Source organism: Dermacentor silvarum, chromosome 3 (assembly GCF_013339745.2).
Source record: "Dermacentor silvarum isolate Dsil-2018 chromosome 3, BIME_Dsil_1.4, whole genome shotgun sequence".
NCBI classification, from domain to species: Eukaryota; Metazoa; Arthropoda; class Arachnida; order Ixodida; family Ixodidae; genus Dermacentor; species Dermacentor silvarum.
In genome coordinates, this window is record NC_051156.1 from 64706131 (window position 1) to 64731584 (window position 25454).

General features: G+C 45.8%; 2 protein-coding genes across 5 annotated transcripts in view; one reads left to right on the forward strand and one right to left on the reverse strand.

Moving 5' to 3' along the window:
- The window catches only part of LOC119445470 (A-kinase anchor protein 10, mitochondrial), a 43294-nt gene extending 25276 nt beyond the window's left edge, over window positions 1-18018 (reverse strand). For 2 of the 4 annotated variants that reach the window (XM_049663330.1, XM_049663326.1), the window contains exons 1-6: window positions 17767-18017; window positions 13519-13686; window positions 9973-10935; window positions 5779-5877; window positions 4816-4894; window positions 2105-2228 (exon numbers count right to left, since the gene is read on the reverse strand). In XM_049663330.1, coding sequence (XP_049519287.1) covers window positions 2105-2228; window positions 4816-4894; window positions 5779-5877; window positions 9973-10935; window positions 13519-13686; window positions 17767-17791 — 1458 coding nt within the window. In that variant the 5' untranslated portion in view covers window positions 17792-18017. Of the gene's footprint in view, window positions 1-2104; window positions 2229-4815; window positions 4895-5778; window positions 5878-9972; window positions 10936-13518; window positions 13687-17766 lie in introns of all 4 variants that reach the window. The other 2 variants (XM_049663328.1, XM_049663329.1) reach the window with 2 other exon arrangements.
- A 99-nt stretch (window positions 18019-18117) lies between these two features.
- Window positions 18118-25454, forward strand: part of LOC119444441 (trafficking protein particle complex subunit 11-like) — a 141415-nt gene continuing 134078 nt past the window's right edge. The window contains exons 1-2 of the mRNA XM_049664594.1: window positions 18118-18728; window positions 22354-22523. Coding sequence (XP_049520551.1) covers window positions 18522-18728; window positions 22354-22523 — 377 coding nt within the window. The 5' untranslated portion in view covers window positions 18118-18521. The remainder of the gene's footprint in view (window positions 18729-22353; window positions 22524-25454) is intronic.

The following is a 25454-nucleotide window of genomic DNA, read 5'->3' on the forward strand; positions in this document are numbered from 1 at the left end:
TACTTTTAAAAGAAACCACACGAAAAAACAACAATAGAGACATGTTTGGCTATCCCTTTTGTTCTTTAGCACCTTTTTAGTAAAGAAAAGAGTATGAACAGCAGTGTACAAGGGCGTGCTTTGCAAGAGGTGGGACACTATCTTATCTTACAAAGCCCTTGTTGACGTACGTTATCCTATGCATTTCGGGTATTTCTGCGTTCATTCTAGACCTGTCGGGCATTCCATTCTTGTTTGTTCTCATCCTGTTTTACTGGTTCCCGTTCCCGCTATACGCCCTTGCAACAAAATGAAGGGAATACCAACGAGATGAATCAGCTACCATTCTTTGATTAAAACGTAGTTGGGTAAACATCCTCTCTACGGCACAGCTACCATTTACGATGCAGAATGTCAGCACTGCATTAGTTCGCTTTCGAGTGCATTAGTACCACCATTTACATGTGTGACGTGCGGGAAATGCAATGCAATGCACCACTGTTGTATTCATGTAAATGTGGCTAAACAACATGCTTTCGTTCACCCAAGGCCTGCAGGTACCTTATATATTACATCTACCTGTTCTCGCTTGAGTGTTAAACAAAAAGAAGGCCAATACCATGTTCCGTATATGCCCAATATGAATAATATGATACACATATCTTGACCACTTGCTCATACAAAGTGGGCAGCATTTATTAGTTTCGCAACACCTGCACCTATCTTTTACAAAAGGGCAAGCTTCAGGGAAAAATCTGGTTCAGCCCTGTTTTCATAAGACTCGTTTGGGGTGTGAAAATTCGGAATTATCTAGTTTTACCTGAAAACAAAGGAACCTGGTGATATGTCACAGCATGCACAAATGGGGTAGAATCGCACTGTGCAAACTGAATATGCAATGGTGCTACACCTGTGCAACAAAATGTGTTTTTATTGTGCCATTAAAAAAGCACAATTCTAAAACTTGTCTCGCACTTTATTCATTACACTTGAATTTGTATCTACTTTTGTTTGTTCCCGCATATATAGAATAACTCTTACTTCCTTTCAGTGGAATTTTTTCACAGAAATACTGCATGAGCAGGTGCTGCTTTGTGTGACCTCTCCCCTATATTATATAATTTGGCTTTGAGGGTATTCCAACAAATACCATATTTTCCGGTCTATAAGTCGCACCTTTGTATAAGACGCACTGTCTTCAAAACGGCAGTCTTTCCGTAAAAAAACGTATATAAGTCGCACCGGTGTATAAGACGCACCTGTTCGTTTGGTAAGCGATAAAAAAAATTACAGTGACGTTTCACTCCGTGAACGCGGGTCACGCGCAAGCATATGGGTGCCATATATTTCCACTCCAGGCGCATTTCTGTCGTCGTGGTTGCCGCAATGTTCCGTATAAAGTCCAAGGGCGATAACATCGTCCCCGCGGGCCGTATGTTGTATGTGCGAGTGAAAGCGTCCGACGGTGTGCCGAATTGCGCATAAGGGAAGAAAGCGGGAAGGCAGCATGGGAGGGAGGGGTGCGGCTTGTACTCTGGTAGCAACGGCGTAGTTTGTGCAGCGGCGCGCAAACTACGCAATCTTGACGTGCAATCTTGACAGCGATCTGCAGCTGCGACGAATTCGGGATCGGCCGACTCGCGGTCGGCCTGCCGCCGCTTGCGTTGCTGCTCCGTCCTGCTCGCACGGCGCTCAGGGAACTCGATCACGAGAAGAACGTACCCGCCACCTCGATTGCGTGCACAGAACCTGTAGCAATTAAGTCAACCAGCGCACTTCACGTGGCCATAACATTTAATCCAATTTTGACGGCAGCTTTCCCGGAAAAAAAAAAAACGTACTTAAGTCGTACCGTTCTATAAGACACACCGACGAAAAATTCCGAAAAAAAAAACGCGTCTTATACACCGAAAAGTACGGTAAATAAACAAACAAGCACTCTTTTACCCTGCCCATTTATGCAGTTAGCTCTGACGAAGGTGCCAACAGTTTCTTTGGCTTTTGTATGACAGAGGCTCAAGCGTTGTCCACAGCCATACGGCCATGGCCCCGCAGTGCAGCAGTTTGCCAATGATAAAAACACGGGAGTGTTGCTTCTCCAAATGCCAATGTAGTCTGCACGCACCTCCATGAAGTAGAAAAGCGCCGAGTCATTGTACAGGATGTCGGCCAGCGACACATTGCCACTCGTGAGCACGTCCACCTGGTGCTTGCAGAGGTACGGGCTCCGCAGGAAGTTTGGGTACAAGCTGCATGGCAGACAAGACGAAAAAAAAAAGAATAAGCCACTTTAGTGTCGGCATACCATAAAAATGCATGAAGATCCCACACACTGTGGGAATCAGTGTAAGTGAAGCATTCAGATCCACTCTACCGCTGCAGCTGGATGAATGCTGGTGCATCACGCCATCCCCGGTTCGTGTGATGTCTTGCCGGGGCCTGATGATGTGAACGCTTTCATCAACCAATCAATGTGTGAAATCACCTCTCCCGTCACATTCTTCTCCCGCTCCTCACCTCCACCTGCGCCCTCCTCTCCACAATCCAACCACTACTGACCGCAGCATCTAAAGCTGTCAGAAACTACAAAGAATGCTCTGCTTTAACCGTAACCTTTGCAGCAGCCCAGTTCAACTATCACATCATAAAATGAATGTAAAATTCTCTAAAGAAAGCTTTGCTTTAAAAGCTAGCCCCACGTAAAAGAATCAGCCCTTCTCATGAGTATTCCCACCTTGCCATTTCGGTAGGAAAAAGTGCTACGCAAGTTCCTCAATACGGTGCTGCACGGACAGACAACTTTCTTCTGCACTTCAGCAGCTATCAAAGAGTAATCCCATTTGCAATGCAAGATTGCATTGGGCGGTGCAAGAAATGCCGTAAATTAAGGGGCTGCATCGTGCCAATGCAATCACATGTGCTTTGTTTACCACCAATTCAAGCACGTGTACCACCTTTACTGCGTTAATTCTCTATGTGAAACCAGCACGTGCCTGGTGTAAAGGGCTTCATGCAAATACTTTTTCAATCCTCAAAATGGGCTGATCCAGGTAGCCACGCAGACAACCATCAGCAGCTACACATCATGGACAGGGAATAGATGCCAGCATCAGTTAGCTTCGGTCATGATAACTGGTTACAGGGCAAGCTTTTACTTGATACATATTACACACAAAATAATAATTATATTAAAAACCTAAAGGCCCTTTGCATAAAACAAATTGAAAGGACTTCTGATAGCAAGCTCAGGTCTCACTGGCACAAGGTGCCACTGATGTAGCATGTGCTTTTGCCTACCAGTCGCAACTTCAGGCGCACATGCTAGTAAGGTGCAAGTGCTGTGCGATGTGCGCACTTCACCTCCATGTGTGCTGCGGTGTCATGCTATGGTGTCATCCAGCATGCATTTGGCGAATGACGGTTGTTGCCTCTGAGATTTTAGTGTAAAGGCTTCGCCATATTTTTTTCCCCGTAAAAAAAACTCTGGGGTTCTACATTCCAAAACCACGATTTGATTATGAAGCACGTCGAAGTGAGGGACTCTGGATTAATTTTCACCACCTGGGGTTCTTTAACATGCACCCAATGCACAGTACATGGGTGATTCGATATATGACACACAAGATGCTTCAGACAAGATTACACAAGCCAGTGTAAACACTCAGTATAATGTACAGGGGAACAGCAAAGAAATCTGACGAAGATGAAGAGAAGCACAAAGAAGACACACACAATGCTATAACACGTACAGAGTGTGTGTATCCTTTGCGACTCTCCTCATCTTGCGTCAGATTTCTGCGCTGTTCCCCTGCACGGGGAACATCGTGTTTCCGTTTACAACTGTCTCATGCACCACAGCGTAGAGGCATAAGGTTTCAAGGCATGAATGAATAGTGCAGAGGAACTGGCACAGAGTGCAGCAAACACAGCTTTTCTCACGCTTTGTTTGTTCAAAGATTTCTAAACTCGAACAATTTTCGCTGTCCGATGTGAGAACTCTCTCTGAACAAACTGAACACTGTAATTCATCACGCAAATTATGACTCATGCAAATTATGCCCCATGCAAATTATGCCTGGCTCTTCTGGTTATCCACATGAATGGGCTAAACCAGGCTACCTGATGCAAGCAATTCCTTAAAAATCTGAAGTAAAAGAAAACAAGGTAAAAAGGGAATGGAGGGCATCTTGCACAGTTAACTACTCAGCTATGATGAGTTAAGCACAGCCTCAGTTTTCAGTAGCTGGTTCCTTAAAACATACAGCTCATCCTGCCAGCCATGGAAATTTCTTATTTTTATGGTGTGCTGACAAAAGCTATTTCCACTGCAAACAATGTAGACACTGCACTTCCATGTCGCACATATCCACATACACATGCAAGCATAAGTACTGTAAAATTCTGCATAACATAAACTCGAATACACAGTAAGAGATACAATTTTTGCACTGTGAAATAGAAATGAAAACAAAACTGAAACTTCATCGAGGTATGACTAAGAACACTTAGCTTTTGATCTAAAGTGCATCTTAGTCCTTACAGGCCCTAATACCCAAATACGAGAGCAAATCTGATGAGCTGAATAGCAGGAAAAAAGGAACTACTGGTATATGCAATATTTTGCAGTACCACAGCTCCCTCTGTTCATAATCTTGTTATTCAGCACAACTTCTGTACGCCGTCACATATAAGTGTGAATTCAAACACACATGCTATCAAAACAAATTTTTTAAGCCTGTATAACAGTCCTAATATTCTTGCATTCAAGCAATAAACAAAAGTTAAACAAACAAACAAGCGAGAAAGGCGCTAAGGCCAACACACTTTTGCACTTACTCTTTCTCCATCTGGGCCACTGCAAACTGCTGTGCCTCGAAGAAGCATTCTGGCTCAACAGGATTTCGAGACACGGAATCTGGAAAGCCGCAGGGAAATGAAATTAGACCTAGTACATTATCTCTGCGCAAAACTGGTCAAATGGCCAGGAACGATTTTAAAGGTTTTTGCCATTAGTCAAAGTAAGTAAATACCAAACAGTCAGAAAAGTTGACACACATGCTTTGCGAAACGTTTCTCAAAGCACAGTTTTACATGGGACAAATGGAGACTCAGTTATCTGCAAGCCTGGAGTGGTTTAATGCATTTGAAATTATTTCATCACAGCAAAGAATAATGATGATATTTTCATGCAACATAAATATTTTTCACCTTACCTCTAGAATACGACAAGGATCAAAACGAAAGAGTGCATGCTGAAAATTGTATCTGCAAGTTGTTTGCTGCAAATTGTATTTTTGTTCACCACTGCACACTGGCTATTAGAGCATATCTGGCCAACCGAGGAAGTCACAAAAAATAAAGTGCAGTTATACAAGTTCACTACAATACTAAGTTTTTTTTTTTTTTTTTTTGTGCACAGCAAGGACTACTGAGCATGTTCAAAGGTAGCTTGGGGGAACTAAAGGACAAGTTCACGGTTATTAAAAATATTTTGATGGAACAGCTGTACTGTGTTTCTTACAAGTCACTCAGTTCAGTATGCTAAATCAATTGGAAAAATGCAGCATAATATAAGCTGAAACACACACATACAAAACACTGTTCTGAAGTGATCAACAGTGGGCAGTGATCCCTTTGTATTGCTTGTATTGCTATTATCCTGAATTCTGATCAAGAATTACCAAAAATTTTGCTGCAGAAACCTTTACGAAAAGCAATGTAGACAATATTTTCAATGTTTACTTATACAATGTTTATGCAACGTACTTATACAAATTAGTGTTCAGTTCCCCGTCTCACCTCGAATGCGGCTCCGCAGGTCGTCCGGAACCCCGATCGGAAGTGGTGCATTTTGAGCAATGTACGTGTTGTATATGTGCATGGCATCTTGACTCAGACCTACGAAGAGAGGAAGTGATGAAACATGATGGCAATTTCAATTTTTCAGTTTGAGCTTCTTTCATGTAAATGAAAGAACTATGGAAAGCAGCTACATAACTGTAGCTCGACAAGGTGACCCATGACATGACAGCACTGGTTGGGACAAGACAGGTCATGTATAGGAGTAGGGCAAACTGAGCTGGTTGGTATGGGTTCATGTTGAAAATTCGGTGCGGCTTACAGATGAAGTGGACAAGGTGACACCAGTGCAGTGTAAACATGTCCCTTCCTCCATCTTTATTTGTAAGCCATGTTGAATTTTCAACATGACATTACGTACAGACATCTTGGCAGGAGTATGACAAAAAGTTAACACAAGCTAATAACAGTGTAATGAACACTGCCCACAGTTCCCATGCAGGCAAAAACAAGACATTTACGTAAAAGATGGTCACAGATTACGTAGATTTATGCAGCATCCATAAAAATACATTTAAATGAACCAATTACCTACAGTCACATGAAAGCAGAAAAAATAAACAGAAGAGTTGAACACAGCTGTTGGACACAATCTAATTATCCTGTTACGGGGGAAGCTTAAAGGTGTTAAGGCCCCAATTGCGGGGGAACCCGGTATTAAAACTGTTTGATTTATGGTTTTGATGAAACTTCTATGTTTATGCGTTTCCACAAGGTGAATTCATATAAGCCATTTCCTGCTTTTTATACATCATGCAGATTCTTTTTACTGTGGCCCCAACAATGACAGCTTGTCTATGTCACCGAAGCGGTACCTCAGGTTCAACTAATGAAGCTGTTTTATTCCTAATTAATGTTGGAAATACATAGATACATGCTTGTACTTTTTATTATTACAGCAAGATATTCTTAAAATGAATGAATTGCCTCTAAATCGATAGGCATAGTACCTCGAACCCATGCCATGTAAGGAAAATTACAAAGCTAAAACTCTTTCCTTTAAAGTCAACCTTAACAAGCACCTAAAAGTGCTGCATTCTTGATCTTTCTTGGTCACCTGTGCCTAATGATTCCATATACTTCGCAACCATTGCTTCCCTGTAGATATCCAAGGCGTAAAATGCATATGTGAAGTGTGGAAAGCTGGTAGGGTCACATGGTACTATATATACAATAAAACCTCGTTATAACGAAGTTGAAGGAGGAGCTAGAATTACTTGGTTATATCCGTTACTTCACTATATCCCATTTCTTTACATATATATATGTATATATAGAGTGCAACTGTCGGTGGTCAACTCCGCACTTCGCTGTTCGAAAAGACGTCAGGACGTCTGTCGAATGAGTGCCTGAACAACACCTTGCAATGTGGCAAACGCGGTTTCAAATCATGGATCTGGGACCTCAAAAAATGTAACATAATGCAACGCATTTCTCTCACATTTATTGCAAGATCGCCACTGAATTTTTTGTTTCATCCATCAGAATGCAGCGAATACAGACGGAAATTGTACCTCAAGCTCAGCAGCCCTCAAAACATCTTAGCCATTGCATGCTCAAAAAAGTGGATGCTTGCATTAGTGAATGAAAATATACACTATTTACGCAAAAGTCAGGTGAGCAAGCGTGCTTATGAGAGAAGGGGACGGAAGCACCAAGGCCTGTGCTATCAGTCTATACCTTGCATGAGCTAAATTTCAACATAGAGGCAGAACAAATTCAGAACGTGTCAAGAACAATGAGGAGGATAAATGCAACATGCAGCTATTAAAGTTTGACAGAGCTGAACAACTTCCGAGTACATTCTATGACAGTATCTGCCTGGGCCAGTTGATTCAAGTATAATTTTAAAGCAAAGCAATAGCACAATGAACATCACTTCTGGTTCTACCAGGCCTGCTCACCTGTCGGCCACGATTTGACAGCTAGAGAGCACATATACAGCAGCACCTCGTTCACACATTTTGGGAAAAAAAATGTAAGGAAAAATATACTAATTGGGGAAATGCACAATCCAAAATTCGGCCGACTCAACTGCAACTGACTTCTGCATAATGCGAAGCGTTGCAGCACAAGAGGCGGCGTCGCACCCCAAGCTTGTGGGGCCCGAGCGGGTTGGAAGACATGCGTTGTCATTTTTGCGGCTTCAGCAAGCTTTTCTTTGCAGTCCTTGAATTTCGCCTGGGTCAGCAGCTTCTTCAGGCAGGCCGTTTTAGCGGGATGTTTTGATGTCCCACTCTGTGAGAATCTGAGCGGCCCGAGTTGCATTTTGTCATTTTCCTATTGCGCATGTGTGTTAAGGCAGCGACAGGAAACCGAAACAAAATCGAGCTGGCAGGCCACGACGAGACGCTAGAATTCAATGCCGCCAGAGCTGAACATGATGCTCACTTAGCGCTGCCAGCTGCAGGTAACGGCAGGTGCGCTTGGGTCATTGCTTATTCAAAGCTTGCAGTATGCTTCCAACTGGCACTACACTACACGCGCTGCGAGACAGATAGGTGTAGATGCTTATTGCAATAGCGCTGGCGACAATAGCTGTGAATGCGACAGCCTGTGAAGAGATTTGATGGTATCGGAACAGGAAACTGGGTGCGTGCCAGCATTTTCACGTGACATTGGCGGTCGATTACCAGTGCCGTGGGGAATTCATAGTGAAATATTTAGCGCGCACGATAGACAAGGGACACAGTGAAGGTGGACACACGAGTCTATCGTGTGTGCTAAATATTTCACTATGAATTCGTACCAACTCGCCCAACTATCAGTTCTGCTGCTGTGGGGAAGTTGCTGTGGCGGGCGCCTACTGCTCCGGATCACACGTGCCTCGTGCCTTTTCTTGTTCACATTAGACCTAGCAGCCGGAAAACATATCATACAATCGCAGTTTGGCGATGCACTGAACCTTGGTGCAGAAAGATTCCGTTTTTCAGGGAACATATTGCCTGGTAAAAAAAAGAAGCGTACCTGTATCAGGTAATTTTGTGTTCTCAATCACGAATGTTGCCGCCGGGAAATCGTACAAATGGTATCGTATCAATGAGGTTCTTCTGCAGATTTCTTGCTACAATATCCCCTTATCACCAACATGTTTTGGGTGTCCCTTTTTGGGTTTTTGCCTTGTCGACTGCAGTACATATTTACGGTACACTCATCCGGAAATAAAACACTCGGAAGTTGGTGCCTGCGTATGTCAATTTCTACAAGCCTCAGTGTTGCCCTTGTTCTATAGCACAGTAATTGTGTCAAAGCTCTGCATGTCTTGGATGCTGAATTCATCAGTCCACTCCACACAGTAACTTGAAGGTGGCTGTGGAGACAAACATCTGTGTGAGTGCATTTGTCTCGACAACTATTATCCGTTTCATACATCAGGTGCAACGCTGTGGAGGCTACAGATACTCTTTGCAGTGGCTGCGGTCGCACTTAAAAATAGTTCAGTGTTTTTTCACCTATTTTTGTGAAAATGTTCTTTATATAAGCTCAGTTCTGAATGGAAAAATAAATTTACCTTTAGAAACAAAGAAACCATGTACTCATATGACTGCCAACACATTGTTTTAGATCAATTTGCTTTTTGTTGTTTTTTTATTTGCAGCCCGTCGCAGCAGCCTCACGTGCATGCTCGCATGAGGAAATGCTGCTGGCACGCAGCACAGCATAGGCGGAATGCATGCAGTGATACATTCTGGCGACTGTACTTCTTGCCTAGCTTCCACAGCATTGCGCCTGATGTATGAAATGGAGTACAGCACTCTTGTGCTCCTGGTCCACAATTCCATCTCAGCAACCCAGTATTACCGTGCAGTAATAAGCTACAGACCTCATTAACATTAAAGAATGGGAGCTGGCTGCATGTCCTGTGGTGAACCCCATTGGATGATGCGGAGCAGTCGCCTGAATCCTCGAGCAAGTCCCGAGATTTCATAAATCTGGATCTACGAGTGGAAAACAAGCTAATCCAGGCCAGATGGTCATGGAAGCTGCCATGGTTCTGAAAACACCTTTTCCTGCTCCTATATCAAGATTCAGGTACCAATTTAGTTAATACTTTTTAATACTTCTTGCTTTTTGCTTAGTGAGCATTTACTGAACTGAGCAGAGAAAAATAAGTGATTTAAGAGCGAAACTCACTGTCCCGCCGTCGAGCCGTTGGCCTCGTCGAGATGTCCTGGCCGTCCAGGGTCTCCCCTGTTACGTCAACTTTGTAGCCTTCCTGGGAAGACGATGTCTGTACCACTGGCGGTGCACCATTCAGATTGCACGTAAACAATGTCCTCGAGTTTGTCCCACCCGCACTGCTCCTGTGACCACCAGCTTCACCACCCTCGCCACCCGCCGGTTGCACTGCCCCACATGGCATTACACCCACACTCCCCCCCTTTGTGGCAACACTCGGTGCACAGTCCTGCTCCTGGGGGCAGGTGCACTGCACAGACGGTGGACGTACAATGGACCCTCCCGTGACGGCTTGTGGAGAATCCTTGGGGAAGGAGTTTGCCGCTTGCAAAGGGTCCATGCCACACGGCACCAGTGCTGCCATTGCACTGATACGCGGACTCGATGAAAGACGTTGGCTTTGAGAACTCGTGCACGAGTTCTTTCGGGAACCTAGGCACGGGGATCCAGATGCCGGGGAGCTTCCACACGTCTGCTGCTTGTTACCCGGGCAGCAAGCCACCTCCTCCTTGAGCCCATTACCAAAAGGGCTGGCCACGGCCTGCAGGCGAGGAATCCCGCATTCCGTCGTTTTGAGGCACTCGTCCGCATCGCAGTGACCCACGGGCTGGCAGTCGCCCGCCGAGTGCTGCTCTCCGTCCAGTTCCCTTCCAATCTTCTCCCCGTTCACGGGTGTCCTGTTGGGCAGTGGAGAGTCCTTGTCCGAGGATCGGAGAGACGCCGAGGACCGGCGGAGGAGGCACGAGGCGTGGAAGCTCTGGGCCTCCATCCAGAATTTGACCAGAGGTCGGGCCCCCTGTTCCTCGGCGAACTGGATGAAGTAGGCGAGTGCCCCGGCATCCTGCAGTACCTCGTCGAGGGTCTTCGAGAGGCGAGACTTGGTGCGGACGCACAGGTTTGGCTCGTACTCTTCCTCCGCTGCACAGTTTGAACACTGGTTTCAAAGGGACACTAATTGGACACACTAAATCACACAAGACTGATGAAGTACCCCTTTAAAAACTCAATTGTGGTTAATTTTGTGGTAGCAGGGCTATTACAAGAAGAGAAAACAAAGGCCAAACTTTGATCGTTTGAATTTCGTGCCAGAACCTAAGTGTCAGTACATGTGTGTAATGTTCATAGATTCCGAATTATTTTTTTCGTGTTTTCGTCATTGCGGTGCAGTCTCTAAACTCTCAAAGTTTAGTCTCGGGCTATTTTAGAATATGTTGTAGTCTGTCTTTACCAATAAACAATTAACCAAGCCTAAGCAGGCACTGTCGAAATCAATAATGTCATGGTGAGCTGGTGTGTGAAGTTCAAGGCCACCAGTCTTTCGTTTCTGTATCCTTCCTAGCTTATTCTCATGGCAAGGGTTGTACCTTACTAATACAACTAAACTTATTTTACTATGTAAATATTGTGGTAAGGTTCGACTTTGTAGGAAGGTTGACAACACCCAAGTCGCCTCGACTCCTGCTCAAGGCCTGAACTACAGGCCCCCCGGCAGTACCTAAATAAATAAATAAATTTCAGAATGCTCCAGCAGTGCTTCAATGGTCATGTAGGCCAGCAAATAAGTACTCATGCTGTCCTTCCCACCTTCATGTTCAGGTCCTACAGTTCTTGCACTGATTGTCACATTGAGCTGAATCTGACTAGCCCAAGTGGGAATGCTTCCAAGGAAAGCATCTTTTAATTATTAATGCATAAGCATTCTTTGGCAAGTACCCCAGCAAAATCTTTCCGTACGAATAGTGTAATGCCTTATATCTGCACAAAAATGCGTAACTTGCAAATTTAAGACATTTAATCATTATAATAGTGTAAATGTACATGCTTGGTAGCTTTATAAGCTATATGGAACAAGTGAAACAAAAAAATAATACAACTGATCAGAAAGAAAACCAGTCTTGTCGGGCTGCCTGGAAAGCTTAATTTCCCACATTACGGGTGTGTGTGCAGAAAAGCCTGCCGTAGGGCTGCTGAGTACAAAACTAAGAATAATTGATTGGTACACATGTGATAATAGTTTATAATAATAATAATAAGTGATTGGTAGCGATGAAAAAAAAGAAACTGGTGACATCGCCATTGCCGCGTCAAGGTTGTAAGAAAAAAGGAAATAGAAAATAAAACTTAAAAAAGGGGAAAAAAGGTGAAACCGGTTGTGACGGCGCTCCGGCTCAGTTGGTACAATCGCTTTGAAGGGGCCATTTAGCTTCCTGGCAACTCATCTTCACACTGTTCAGTCCGCGGATTTCATTTCTTTGGCAAAGGACAAGCGATGGGTAGGCATGTACAAGCTAGGAAAAGCAAGTAAGCAAAAGCGAAGTAACAGCTGAGCCAAAGAATGCTCACGCATTAGCAGACAATTCTCCGAATTTCTGTACCATTTTTCGTTCACTATGGTAATAATTGTGTCCTTTGATTCCTACTTTGCTCGGTTCATTTTTATTCAGTGTGCATGAAGTGAGTAATGATGCATGGATTGCATAGTATGTGCCTTCCACAATACACATGTGAAAAATATTGTCACTTTGTCTTTAGTCAAATTACGTAAAGAGTGTCCCAAGTGCTTTGCTTTTTTTTTTTTTTTAGTGTGTGCTACGTAATGGCACGGTGGTTTATGATCATACTATCCTGATCTATATTGTCGTGTGGTTATCATGCACTGTGTGTGGTTGCCACCTTGGATGCTATAGCTTTTGCCAGGCAAATCAATTGCCTTTAGCTGAACGACGCCAGACTTTTGCAAATCTTTGTAGGACAAATAAATTTAAAAAGTTAATGAATTAAATACTGATACTAAACATAGCTCTATTGTGAAAAAAGGTCGCCTCCAAGGAGGCTAAGGAAGCCCGGTTATCGCTACGAGACCCAGTGTTTCACGTGACACAGCTTGAAGGCTGTCTTGCACGACCTTAGTACACTGCCAGGCCGCAGTGGGATGGCCAGCCTACAACACCGCAAAACACAAACAATAAAAAGCAAACAAGTGCTAAATTTCTCGAAAACATTCTTGCGCATTAACAGAAACTAGCCACAGGGCAACACCATGGGTGTCATGGAGGACGACTGTATCCATCAGTGTGATTCCGTACCAAAGCTGAGCTGTGGGGACAGCGATGGCAGCGAGTACTAGACGGTCACGGCGTGCATGCCTGAGCAAATATAAATGCATTATGGAAACAACTGTGCTTGCTCTTTTCGTACAAAGGGACCATGGGGGCTTACACACGGTCAGAAAACTTGACTGAAATGGCCCGCTTCCATATGAAGCTGCACCTCATAAAAATGAAAAAAAAAAAATAAAAAAAATAATAATTGCAGCTTTACTGCAAAGTATACGGTATCTCACCTGGATAAAATGACTGCACCTCACAGCATGCTGTGAGTGAAAAAGGATACATGTCTTGTTTCTGCAAAACTGACCTAGTGAATTCACATGCCTCCAAAAAGGGGGGGGGGGGGAGGTGCGAGCTACTCCGAAGAAAGGCTGATGGTGCGCACACTCACCAGACTGCAGGGGAGACGGTGGTGGGGGTGCGGCATCCTCGAGCACGCTCGCGTCGCCAGTAACAGCACCGTTGGGAGCATGGAGGCTGGCCTGGGAGCCATGTCTCGACACCTGCCGACCAGACACGTCACGCCCGAGCTCACCTGGATGATCTTGTGGTTTGTCTGCTTTCGGGGACACAACAGGAACACTGGTCAGCCATCACCATCACTTGACAAATTTGCAGCACCATTTGCTGAACAAAATGTGCGTTTGGGAAGTTAGTGATATATTGTAAGTGGCCAGTACAAGAAGATGGTAATGCTGCCTGGATGGCTATAGTGTGACATTAGAGACAAGGACAAACAGGGAACGTCACAAGGGTCGACAGATGGCACCACCATACCCCCGTGTGATGTTCTACGGGCATCCTCTCTCGATCCTCCTTGTAAGAGAGAGGACATGCACTAAGTGCATTGTACGTGATTTTCTGTCCTTGAATTAAGAATTATTAATTATTATTATTATTATTAAGAAATTCATAATTTCTTGTGCAGCTGCATACATTTTGTAACTATGAAGATGCAAGAAACGTGGTGAACCTAATTTTCAATCAACAGAACCAACTATTGCCTGAAGTGGATGCACTGAAGGAGGCCTCACAGTTCAGCAAGCTGGTAAGGATTCATTTTGTAGAAGTGAAAAACACACGGAATGAAGATGCACTAACAACTAACGTGTTTTTGTTTTTTGTGTGCAACCTTCATGCTATATGCTTGCTAATACGAGAAGAGGAAGAACTAACATAGGTCAGTGATTCCTATAAGTATGATGTTGCCTTTTAGGGGGATTCGGCTATGAATTCTTGTCCCAGACTGCACTGAACAAGAATAATGCAAGATACAACACACCCTAGTGCCAAACTTGTTCTGCTACTACACACAGATATCATTTTAATATCATGGACGAATGAAGCCTTAAAGTAAAATTTGGACGAGGACATCAAAAGCGAACATTTTTGCTCGATTAGAACTTCAATGTGTGCCACACTGTTCCTTGTAGGAAAGATCAAAGTGCTCTGTTAATGAAATCCATGAACGAAGTGCTTGCATCCCTGATTCACAACTATTTGGCTTTATCTGTGTGTCCCCAACTAGTCAAACAAGCCTAAAACAAACAATTCCAACTGTCCACAGCTGTGAGTGGTTCAGTGGACCAACTAATCTGATTCACCTGGTTGCAAGGGTCAAACGCGTACTTGAGTTATGAGTGTGACCTACACTGCTCAATTGTGTGAAACTCTGCTCCTGAGTTGAAATGCAGAACCAATACTTTTTATAAATTTAAACCTAGATATAACGAAATTGACAAATTTGCGAAACACTTCACTATAAAAAGGATTTCGTTATATGCAGGTTCGGCACGAAAATTGGGAGATTTACTCCCAATACACTAAAGTTGCGATGAACAAAACATCCCAGTTTCACCCGAAAGGCGAAACATCGATTGCGACAGCAAATTAGCAGACAGCTATACGAAGTAAGGATAGTAGTTTTATCGGCCGTATAAACTTGTAAACATTTGCTGTTTAACTAAATTGGTAGACTAATGCCTAAGCACACGTAGTACAGCCCATGGTCGAAGCTAGGGGAGCTAGGCTCGAAGTGCATAGGAGGCGGCCATATTGAAATGCCGATGGCGATATGGTTGCGCAAATTTAGGGTCGTACTCGATTCTGACGCGCAGGCAATTTTTGAACCCGTTTTCGTGCGTTGAAAAAAAGAAGTTTTTTGTTTTCCTTTGACAACATCAACTGGAAAAGGAGAGTGCCGGCTTGGCGGGCTAGGCCAGCTGCAGCGAGCGGCGGGATCAGGTTTGAACGAAGGGAGGGGGAAAGGTCACGCTCGCGGCGGCAAGATCGTTGGGTTGAGGGATGCAGGCCGCCTCGCGCACGCTCGCACACATGCGCTCGTTCTCGCCTCGCAGTCGCCGTGAATTCAAGCGCGCCAAGCGCGATGCCGCGGCTTCGCATTCTGTCGCAATGGAGAAGGTGCTTCCGGTTGCTGCTCGCGCAAAAATGACAAAATTTGGGGCGAAATCTCTAGGTTGTCGGCGGGGAAAATTTGTTATTTCGAGGGGGTCTCCCGCTGACACTTCGTTACGTAGAGGTCTCAAATACATGTGCTTCTATGGAGTAACGGCGGGGAATAGAAAAACTTCGTTATAACCAGGAATTCGTTATAAGCAGGTTTAACTGTAGTTACAAGAAGGCCATATTAAATATGGCAAGAGTTAGATGCAAATAAACTTCATGACTAGACATTGCCTTTGCAGTCAAGTAAATCTCTATAAATCAAACATTGCTGACCAAATGTGATGAACGTTTTCCAAGTAGATGATATTACCATTTCAGCCGCAGGGCCATAGCTCAGCCACAGGATATACAGGTTGCAGCACTAGCAGTGTGAACTAAAAGCATAATGCCCGGAGCTATTCAATTATTAGAACTGCCTGTCATTGGCTGGCTGTATTTGCTAACAGTATGCATGCTGTCACAATTAGCTGGCACCTGTCCTTACTAACAGCTAAAGCTGTTAGTAATTTTGTGAATAGAATGCACTCCTTTTGTGCTCACTTTTTCATACTAATAGAAAAATAACTATAAACTGCGAAAATTACGTGCTAAATCAGCGTTAGGCACGTATTTTTCTGCTTCGCTTTGTCAGGTCAGACTCACACCCTGTTTGAAATTTTGTAGGAATGTTACATGGTGATTTTTTGGTGATCCTGATCAGAAATGCACCGTGCGGCACCAGTATAAGACCACTACACACAATGTTGATGCATGCCAATTTCACGCTCAGAGATGACAGAGGTACATCCTGTTTCTCTGCTCATACCACTGAACTTCGGAATCATTTAGGTCCCAATGCAGCCTGCACGAAGAGCCACACACTGTTATGTCTTGTGATCTTTGAATTTTGGTGACACTTGAGGTGGTATCAAGTTATGTGGCTTGGAATCTGCACACTTGTCTAAATTTTGAGGCCTTCTACAAGCCATAAACACCATGTAACATAAGGCGTTGCAAATTAGCACAAAAGCGTGAGACAACAAGATGCACAACCCTTCCAGTGCCTGTTTCTCCGCTCTGTTTCGTGGGCTTTTACCACCTTCTACAAACGACTGTTTGTTAATCATACCAGATGTGAAGTTAGCTTTCATGACTTCACCCAAGACGTGCAATGATATATATAGACAACTAAATATCTTCTCCACTAAAAATGGCTGGTGTTCGGTCCCCGTTCTTGATGCAACACAGCTGACAAGCGAAAGGAATCCGACACTCGGAACACGAATATCAAGGGCGCTCGATCGTGATGTCACTCACTGCTGCAACTCTTGCCCGAGCAAAGTAGCAAAGTGACCGAGGCCTTGACAGGCGGCGCGCTCTACAGACCACGCGGAAATACAAGAGCAGAGAATGCGGCAAAAAGGCGATAAGTGCCGCTCCGTATCAGAGCACATTATTGGACGCGGAGGCGTTCCATTCATAGCACGATGGCCCGACATGCGCACGGTATGTCGAGAGATTCGGGCACTGCCGATCGGTCCTCGCACACAACGAAGGAAAAACATGCGGCGAGCACGCAACATCGCGATGTGTGTCACAAGGTTAGCGGCGGATGCTTGAAGGAAATGTTTACACCTGCCACACAACGCGACGCGAACACTCGGCCGTCAAAACAAAAGTGCTGTCACTGGACAACGCGGCTATCTGCTACATACCCGCTCGCGCAAGATTACAATTCAAGCGATCGAGCTTCGTAATGGGAAGCGAACGCGGCAATTAAATGCTTCGAAACACGCAAGCCGAGACTGCCCAATCACGAAACATTTTGTGCTGGAAAAGGACAAGTGGTTACGCGTTCCTCTGTTTTACTCCAAGGGGTATGCCGAGATGCCGAGAAAAAGAAAATCCGAGAAGCCGGCGGCTTTCTATTAGCGGCAACCACCCAACTTGGTTGCTCGTGACGAGACGGTTGGCGAAGTCGTGACTTTGAAACACCGCACACGGGAAGCCGTTTATACATAGTTTCACGGAAGAGAAAATTACGGGGATATGATAACTGACACGGTGAAAGGCTCGCCGGCCCCTTTGCGTGCGATATGACCAACACGGTCACGAGCAGGTAAATACATGACACAATCACACAAGTTTCACAATTTCGAATCCGCTCGGGAAGGTCTCGGGGCAGCCTTCCTACCTGGCTTCCTTCTGAAGAGTGGCATAGCGTTCCAATGGCATTCGGCCGATCGACGCCGCAGTCAGGGACGATGTCGTCGTGTCATGTTAGCTTCCGCAATTCCGTAGCCTGACTCAATTAACGGGTCCAGCCACCCGCGTTCTAAATTGGCTGATGCGACGACGACGCGGTAACGCCTTCCTTCGAACGCCCGAAAATACAGATGACAGCGGCCATGACCACTACAAGGAATGGGTGTCGAGGTTAAAGAACGTTTGTTTTTGCTCGTTTTTTTCTTCGTTTTAATTGTGGTCAGCTGACTCTCAGGGCGGCGCAACTGAGAACGAGAGTTCGCGTGACTTTTCTTCTTTTTTAATTGGCTTTGAATGTGGTTTCGTGACGGGAGGGGTGTGCGTTTTCGCGGTCGAGTCGGAGTGCGGGGTCCCTGCGAGATGAAGTGGAGGTGACGAGCCACCGTATGCCGAGTTTAAAGTCGGCCTTCGTGACTGTTTCGGGCTTGTGGTTTACACGACAGGTGTGAAGGCGTGCCTGCAGAGCCTGTAGCATCTGGCGACGGTCTTCGTCCATCGCCGTAGTGGTGCCACACGTTTGTTGTGCGCGGTCGTGCGTTTACGAGGCGTGCTGCCGGAGTTGCCGGCTCTTTGCGTACCGAAAGCGCTGCAAGTTATCGCTTTACTGATGCTACCGAGTGGTTTGTGAAGCTTTTGTGATTGAAGTCGTCGTCCGTCGCTGCACAGCTAGTACAGGATCGAACCATGAAGCCCCTGGTTATCGGCGAGGTACCTGAAGAGCTCAAGACTCGCCCCAAAGCGTTCGTCGCCTTCATCGGTTTAGAACCGCAGACCAACAACATCCATGCCGCGATCTGGGACGCCTTTTCTAACAACCGCGGACTGGACCGATCGCCGCTGAACTTCGTGATCCTGCCTGACAAACATGTATTTCCGAAACCCAAACCCAAGGTATGCTGTGGACACATGGAGCTTTGGTTCGGCGACTCGTAGTACGTGCCCCTGCGTGGCGGGTGTGTTCGATGGTTCGCGTCGAGGGTGTGCGATGAGTTTCGTCACTCGAGCAGCGCTCGGCTCATGCCGGTCATGCCACCTGCGGATATGCCTTCCTTGTTTTTTGCATGCACGCCGAGACGTTGGTGACAACTGTCACATTTCACATGCTACGCCGTACCTATAACTGGGAGGCTTGTGAAAAAAAGAAAAGGTGTTTTTAACTATTAGGCTGTACTCTTCTTACGTGCAGTACTTTACGTGCAGAGACCGGCGCATGTGTGGAAATTGGTTAGTGCGCATTTAGCGCCAACTGTATTGCACTTTACGCCGCCAATCTCCACCAGTAAATGACGTCTGCAAACCACTATCACTGTTACGCCGAAGCCAGTGTGATATTTTTAATCTGCTCGGGCAACGCTGCGAAAATCTATGGTATGGAAAAGCAAGCATACAAAACAGTCAAAGCTAGAACGAGAAGGACAACGTGAATGCTGTTTCTTGCAGTTTGTCACATACTTCGTGCTACATGACAGACAGAAGCCTCTCCGCCAAGTATACTCGCTTTGTACATAAATTTACAGATGTGTTGCCACACTTTCACTCGAGTTCGGTTAAAAGTTACAGGGTACTATGGTAGAAGTAACTACTATGAGCCATTGTATCTTGTTACATATACACAAAGCTAGATTAAGGGATGGAGCTTAATGCCCCAGAGGAACGCAACAACTATTGGAAGTGCCATTGTTGAGCGCTCCAGATTAATTTTGATCGCGCAGAATTCATTATCGCTAACAAGCTTTCTCACATTCTGCTCTCATTGGAATGTGGCCACCGCAACTGGGAGTCAAATGTGCAACTTTGGCCGCAGGATGCCATAAACACTGAGCCATTACAGCATCTGCAAAGTTAGAGGAGTAACTGCTGATGAATTATGCAGTTGTCAAATCTTGACCTGAAAAATGTAAGATACCTACGGTGAAAATTTCCCTATGACAGATTCTTCTCACACAGGCTCTAGCACGTGCTGGCCCCAAATGCTGCTAGGCTAAAGGGCACGGAAATGTGTTCGACAGAATTCACAATATTAAGTGCGAGCAAGTAGCACGAGTGAGCCTTGTTACCTTGTATATTTCAGTGCAAAAACATTGTTTTGATCAAGAACACTCACACTCATTAATCATTCATCACTTTATGTTCCATTAGTTTGCACAAGTATATAGCATGGTGATATCAAGTGTAATTTTTATTCTACACCCTTCGTTATATTTATACCAGATTGTTTTGTACCCCGATCATCAGTTTTGCTCGGCGGCTGATCATTTCCTGCATTGTTGAACTGAAAGGTTGTGCACACTTTCGCTAAGCTGGGCTATACGAATGACCACTAGTCAGCCATATAGACCTTTCCATCAGGAGGAGAAAGCATCTTCTCTCTGGACTGTTATGCAGGAGTACAGATTGTTACGTGGGAGTGGGTGATTGCAAAAGTCCAGATGGGGGCATTATGACGAGGTCTAGTGCCCTTCCGTAGAGAAAGTCTATAACTCAGTTATGTTTATAATAACAGTGTTTATATAACATAGTTATGTTATACTTGAAATGCTACTGTTTCAAGTATTATCGGCAAAAAGCAAGCAATGTTACTACAGCAAACAAAAAAATGCATGGTCACACAGAGCTCTTGATTATGTCATAGTAGCCTGTTCAGCTGGCTGGTCATAATTAAAAGTTTAAAATTGAATGGGTGCATTTGTGCTAAAGGATTGTGGCAGTGCTACATGGGGTCAGGTGTGAGCTGTTTTGGAGCTGAGAAGCTGCTGTTTTGCTGCTGCTGCCCTGAAGGAAAATGCTGATGCTGACCACAAAAAAGGAAGACAGCAGATGTGTCTTTGCTTCCATATGGGAGTCTTGCTCATAGTGGAACGATTCAGAGGTTGAATACAATTTATTAACAGATTGCGCCATGTAGTGCATGAGTAGACGCAAGGAACTCCATTGAACTGGTTGTCTGCATGATTGTATGTTGAATGTGCAGGGCTAAGTTTCATTTTGTGCATATCACATGAACCCTTTTCCCTTCGAGTTCCCTTCGGGAATGAACCTGGAGGGAACCCGGCCCTCTGTGCGTGAGTCAGCTACTCCACCATGGCGCCACACCAGTACTTGCTAGCTGCTGTGGAAACATGCCCTATACAGGTGCCCTAGCACGTGAGGAGTCACGCGATGTGAGATGCGTGCCTCGTAGCGTCAATACTTGCAACCATTGCATTGCAGTTGCGGTGTATTCCACCAGGTGTCGTAACATGTAGCAGTCGCACTGTATCGTGCCATGTGTCAAGGGATGTGAAACGTGCTCTGCGTAGTCTCAATACCTGTGTTAACTCTTCGGTACACATTATGGCAAGGTATGAACCGCTGCTGAAAAACTGAATCGTAGAGCTACACGTGGTGGCTGCAACCAGGCAACATAAGACTTAGCAGACGGCTGTGCCGAGAGCAGCACAAGCTGCAGCTCGCTCCTCCAGGGCCGGTATTAATGCGATAATACCGCAATTATATGGACACTCAAAGTGGATTTCTGCCGTCGCCGTGAGGTTCCATATGACGTCAACGGCGATGAAATCGTCGCCGCGCACCGTATGCTGTATGTGCGAGTGAAAGAGCGCGAGGGACGCGCGCTTTCACGGGGTGCGAACGCACGGCGGACAGCAAATGGGTGTTCTGCGCCGTGCTCCCTTAAGGGCTGCAGAATTAAGTGTCTCTTTCCTCCTTTACAATCACCATATATATAAAGCAAACGCGACTTCTTCCGTCGCGCCAAACGCCATGGGGGGACTGGAGGGAGGGAGGGGAGGCGACATCTAGCTGTGGCACCAAATGCGTAATTATATAAAAACATTGCAAGGCGAGAAGGTGGTAAAGACTTCCAACGCTGCTTGACAAGTGTCCCGTTCTGATCTCGTCGAAAACTTCCGAGCCGCCCCCAGAGGCACCAGCAACAGTCACCAACGCCTCGAGCAAAATGCTGACGGCGTCGACAACAATTCTGCTTGTTGCTGGTGCTGCTGCATGTCCAAGTTTATACAGCTGATAAAACTACTATCCTTACTCCGCATAGCTTTCTACTAATTTGCTATAGCAATTGATGCTTCGCCTTGCGGGTGAAACTGCATTTTTTGTAGCGATACCTTTCCGATGCTAATGCCTTTTCATGCTTTTCGCGCTTGGGTAGTGGTCAGAGTGTCAGTCCGCTCACGTTATCAATGGGATCAGCCAGCCGTGAGCGGTGGATGATAAGACTAGCAGAGAATAAAGCATAACGCATCGCTACAAAATATCGGCCCAGTTTACACTGTGACTGGGCTGCATATGCCGCGCAGGCCTGTTACTTATTGTATTGCTTTAGCATTTTCAAATACCTGCGTCACCATCGTAAATAAGGCTGTATGTAATCTGCAGGTTGAGTGCTAGAAACAGCAACCCGGTATCTTTTTTTTTTTGAGCTTATTGCTCCCAGCTGGTATTGTTCCCACCATGTTGCTGGCTTTGACTGTGTGCAATTTTTGTTGGTGGCTTGCAGCACCCGTCGTACGAGTGGTATGAGGAGCGGGGTCTGCTCAAGAGCAACTGGCTGCACAAGCATCTGGCTGAAGTTCCGGCAGTGGCCATCCTCTTCTTTGACATGGACTGGGACGACCCCAGCTGGGCTGACAAGCGCAACGACTGCTCAACCAAGATACGCAGCCTCAGGTTTGTGTACATCCCATTTGTTTCCTGCTCACTTGTCCCTGCAAAGCCTTCTTTTGGCACACTTCACTTCATTATTCATTTTGCATGCATAATTTATTCTTCTGAAAATGCATTCTCTATGAATGTTGGCTTTGCATTTTTACTTATGGGGTCAAGTAGCAGTGAAGTCAACAAGGCTAGATCCTAACTGTAGCCTCTTATGGTAATGAGAGAACAGCACAGAGGGTGGGGTAGACAAGGTAACGACCAACTTGCTGTATCCATTGCTCGCTTGTTCTGTGCAACTTGCAGACCCATGCGGAATGTGTTTGTGTGCTGCCTGGCAAGGACTACAGTAGCTTGGCACTTCGTTAGTGTCCAGTACTTCATGAAAGAGTCTCTTAGTTGCCTGTGATTAACCCCTTTCCTATTGAGGATGAGCCAGGCTAGTCGTTATAATTTGTGCCACTCCTACCGAGGACAAGCTGGGCTCGTCCATACGAAAACCTACAAGCACAGGTTCAGCTTCCCCGCGCATAAGTCAGTTAGGGCATAAGTTATACTGGCCTTCATCAGAGCGATAGTACCGCTCTATCTTAGTCCAATGAATACACCTTTCTCAGCTAGTCTTAGAGTTTTGAAGCTATGCAATGAAGTTTTTGTCTGTACTGGGGTTTAAAAACTATTGATTTATTTTTTAAGATATACTTTTAACGCCCTTTCTGAAACAAACGTACAGTAAAAGCTCGATGATACGATCACGGCTAATACGAATTTCCGGATGATACGAGTTTTTCTGTGGTCCCGGCCGAGCCCCATTACTTTGCAACGTGCTAGAGAATGGTTGTTACGAATCGATTTTCAGCCTGCGTCGGTTGATACGAATAAATGCCGCCCCACCGACGGCCGCGAAAGAGAACAGCGCGCAGTCACGCGCTTTCTCTCCTCTTTTGGTGCGGAGGCGCGGCGCCGGACAGCGCGGACTCCGCGACTGGGCGCGAAGAGTTCGAAGCGGTGGCGCTTCAAGAAATAAATGCTTTTTACGTACATGTGCCTGAGTGAGTTCACCTCTGACTCTTTAATTTAGCTACAGTCGAATCTCGTTAATTCGAACACGCTTATTTCGAACATACCGCGCACCGACAATGCTCTTAGCAGCGCGCCAAATAACGCGGCGGCGCCTCCGACCGGCATTGCTCCGACACCGCCATAGAGCAAAAGCTCAGGAGAGACCCCTCAATGCCGCGCACGAAGGAGTGGGGGAAAAAAAAGAACCCGCGGCGGAAATTTCCCCCTCTCTCAAATTGCAAGGTCGCCGTTTCTGCATCGCGCCGGAACAAGCGTGTACGTGCCGACTAGAGTGTTCTAGACAACCGTATTCTAGCACACACTAGTGCCGACGTCTCAGCCGCGCGGATAAAATGGCAGTGAACCCTTCTCCTCTATTTTCTAGTCACATGTTGACCTTGCACGCTGCGGCAGCAGCGCAGAGGGAAGCAGCGGCGGAGGAACAGTCGGGCCAACGAAACTGCTACGCCCGCAAACGCTCGCTTCCCGATAACGGCAGAAAACGAAACTTCAGGGTGCGGCTAAAATAAGCTGGTGCCAGCACGCACGGAGTCGAAGGTGAGAGAGCTACGAGGGAGTTGAGAGGGAGGGCGAGGGGAGCCACCGAAGCGGCGGAGTTGACGCGGCCAAATCCGCTTCCCTGCCGCCCTCCTCCCTCACCTTCGACGGTCTCCGCGGGCACCCGTGTGCCGGCGCCGCTCGCTCACTCTATGAAGCTTCGTTTTCTGTCGTTATCGGGAAGCGACCGTTAGCCGGCGTGGGCAGTTTCGTGGCCCGCGCTTGCTATGCGCTTGCGCGCCGCGATATTTCACGACTCGCACCGTTCGTGCATCGTGCTATGGTGCACGAATACTTCAAGAATACGTCCTTTTAATTCGAACAAATTTTCGGGCCCCTTCGAGTTCGAATTATCGAGATTCGACAGTAGTTTTAATTGTGTTTCGATGATATGAATTTCGGCTAATACGAATATTTTTCGTGACCCCGTGAGATTCGTATCATCGAGCTTTTACCGTATTCAGTAATTCTGCCCGTTTCTTTGCGTATACATTTTTTTGAAGGAAGAACAATTGGTATACTTGGGGTTGTTTTTGCAGAAATACTGTACAGCAAAAGGGTTTTAATATACTCCAAACAAGGAATGTCGGTGGGGCCAACGTCAGTTTTTTGTAAATCTCCCTCGGCTTTCGACTAGATGTGTATTCACACTTCTACTCTTAATTGAACGCATCTTAGTGCAGCTCTTCTTTCGCCTGATTTTTAATACAGTAGATAGAACCTCATTGATACAATTCCATTACGTAGGATTTCCTGGCGCCAACGTTCGTGATCGAGAACACAAAGAAATGACCCAGTACAGCTATGCTTATTTTTTACTGGTTTATACGTTCATAGAAAACACAATCTTTCGGCACCAACTTTCAGTACATTGGCAGACTGCAATCGTACAATACGTTTTCAGGCCGCTAGGTCCCATGCAAACAAGAAAAGGCACACGCAATTGGGAACGGTAGCTGCCCGTTGCAGCAGCTTGCCCGCAATACTCGCCTGCCTGTCTCACGTGAAAACGTTGGTGCGCACTCAGTTTCCTGTTCTGGTCTTAGAATATCTCCTTCCCAGTCATTGCATGCCACGTTCGCAGATATCGCCGCCAACCCCATTTCGATAAGCATCTTCACCTGTCTGTTTTACACTGCGTGGAACATAGTTCCACGCAGTGTAAAACATGCTGCCGTTCCGTACTTCAGGTGGGGTGAAGTGAGCGTCATATTTCGCTCCGACGGCATGGTATTCCAGTGTCGCCCACCAGTTCGGTTTCGTCGTTCAGGCCCGACATGCGCGGCGTCGGCTTCTCGGGCCGCAACGATTTGCACCAAGGGGGCT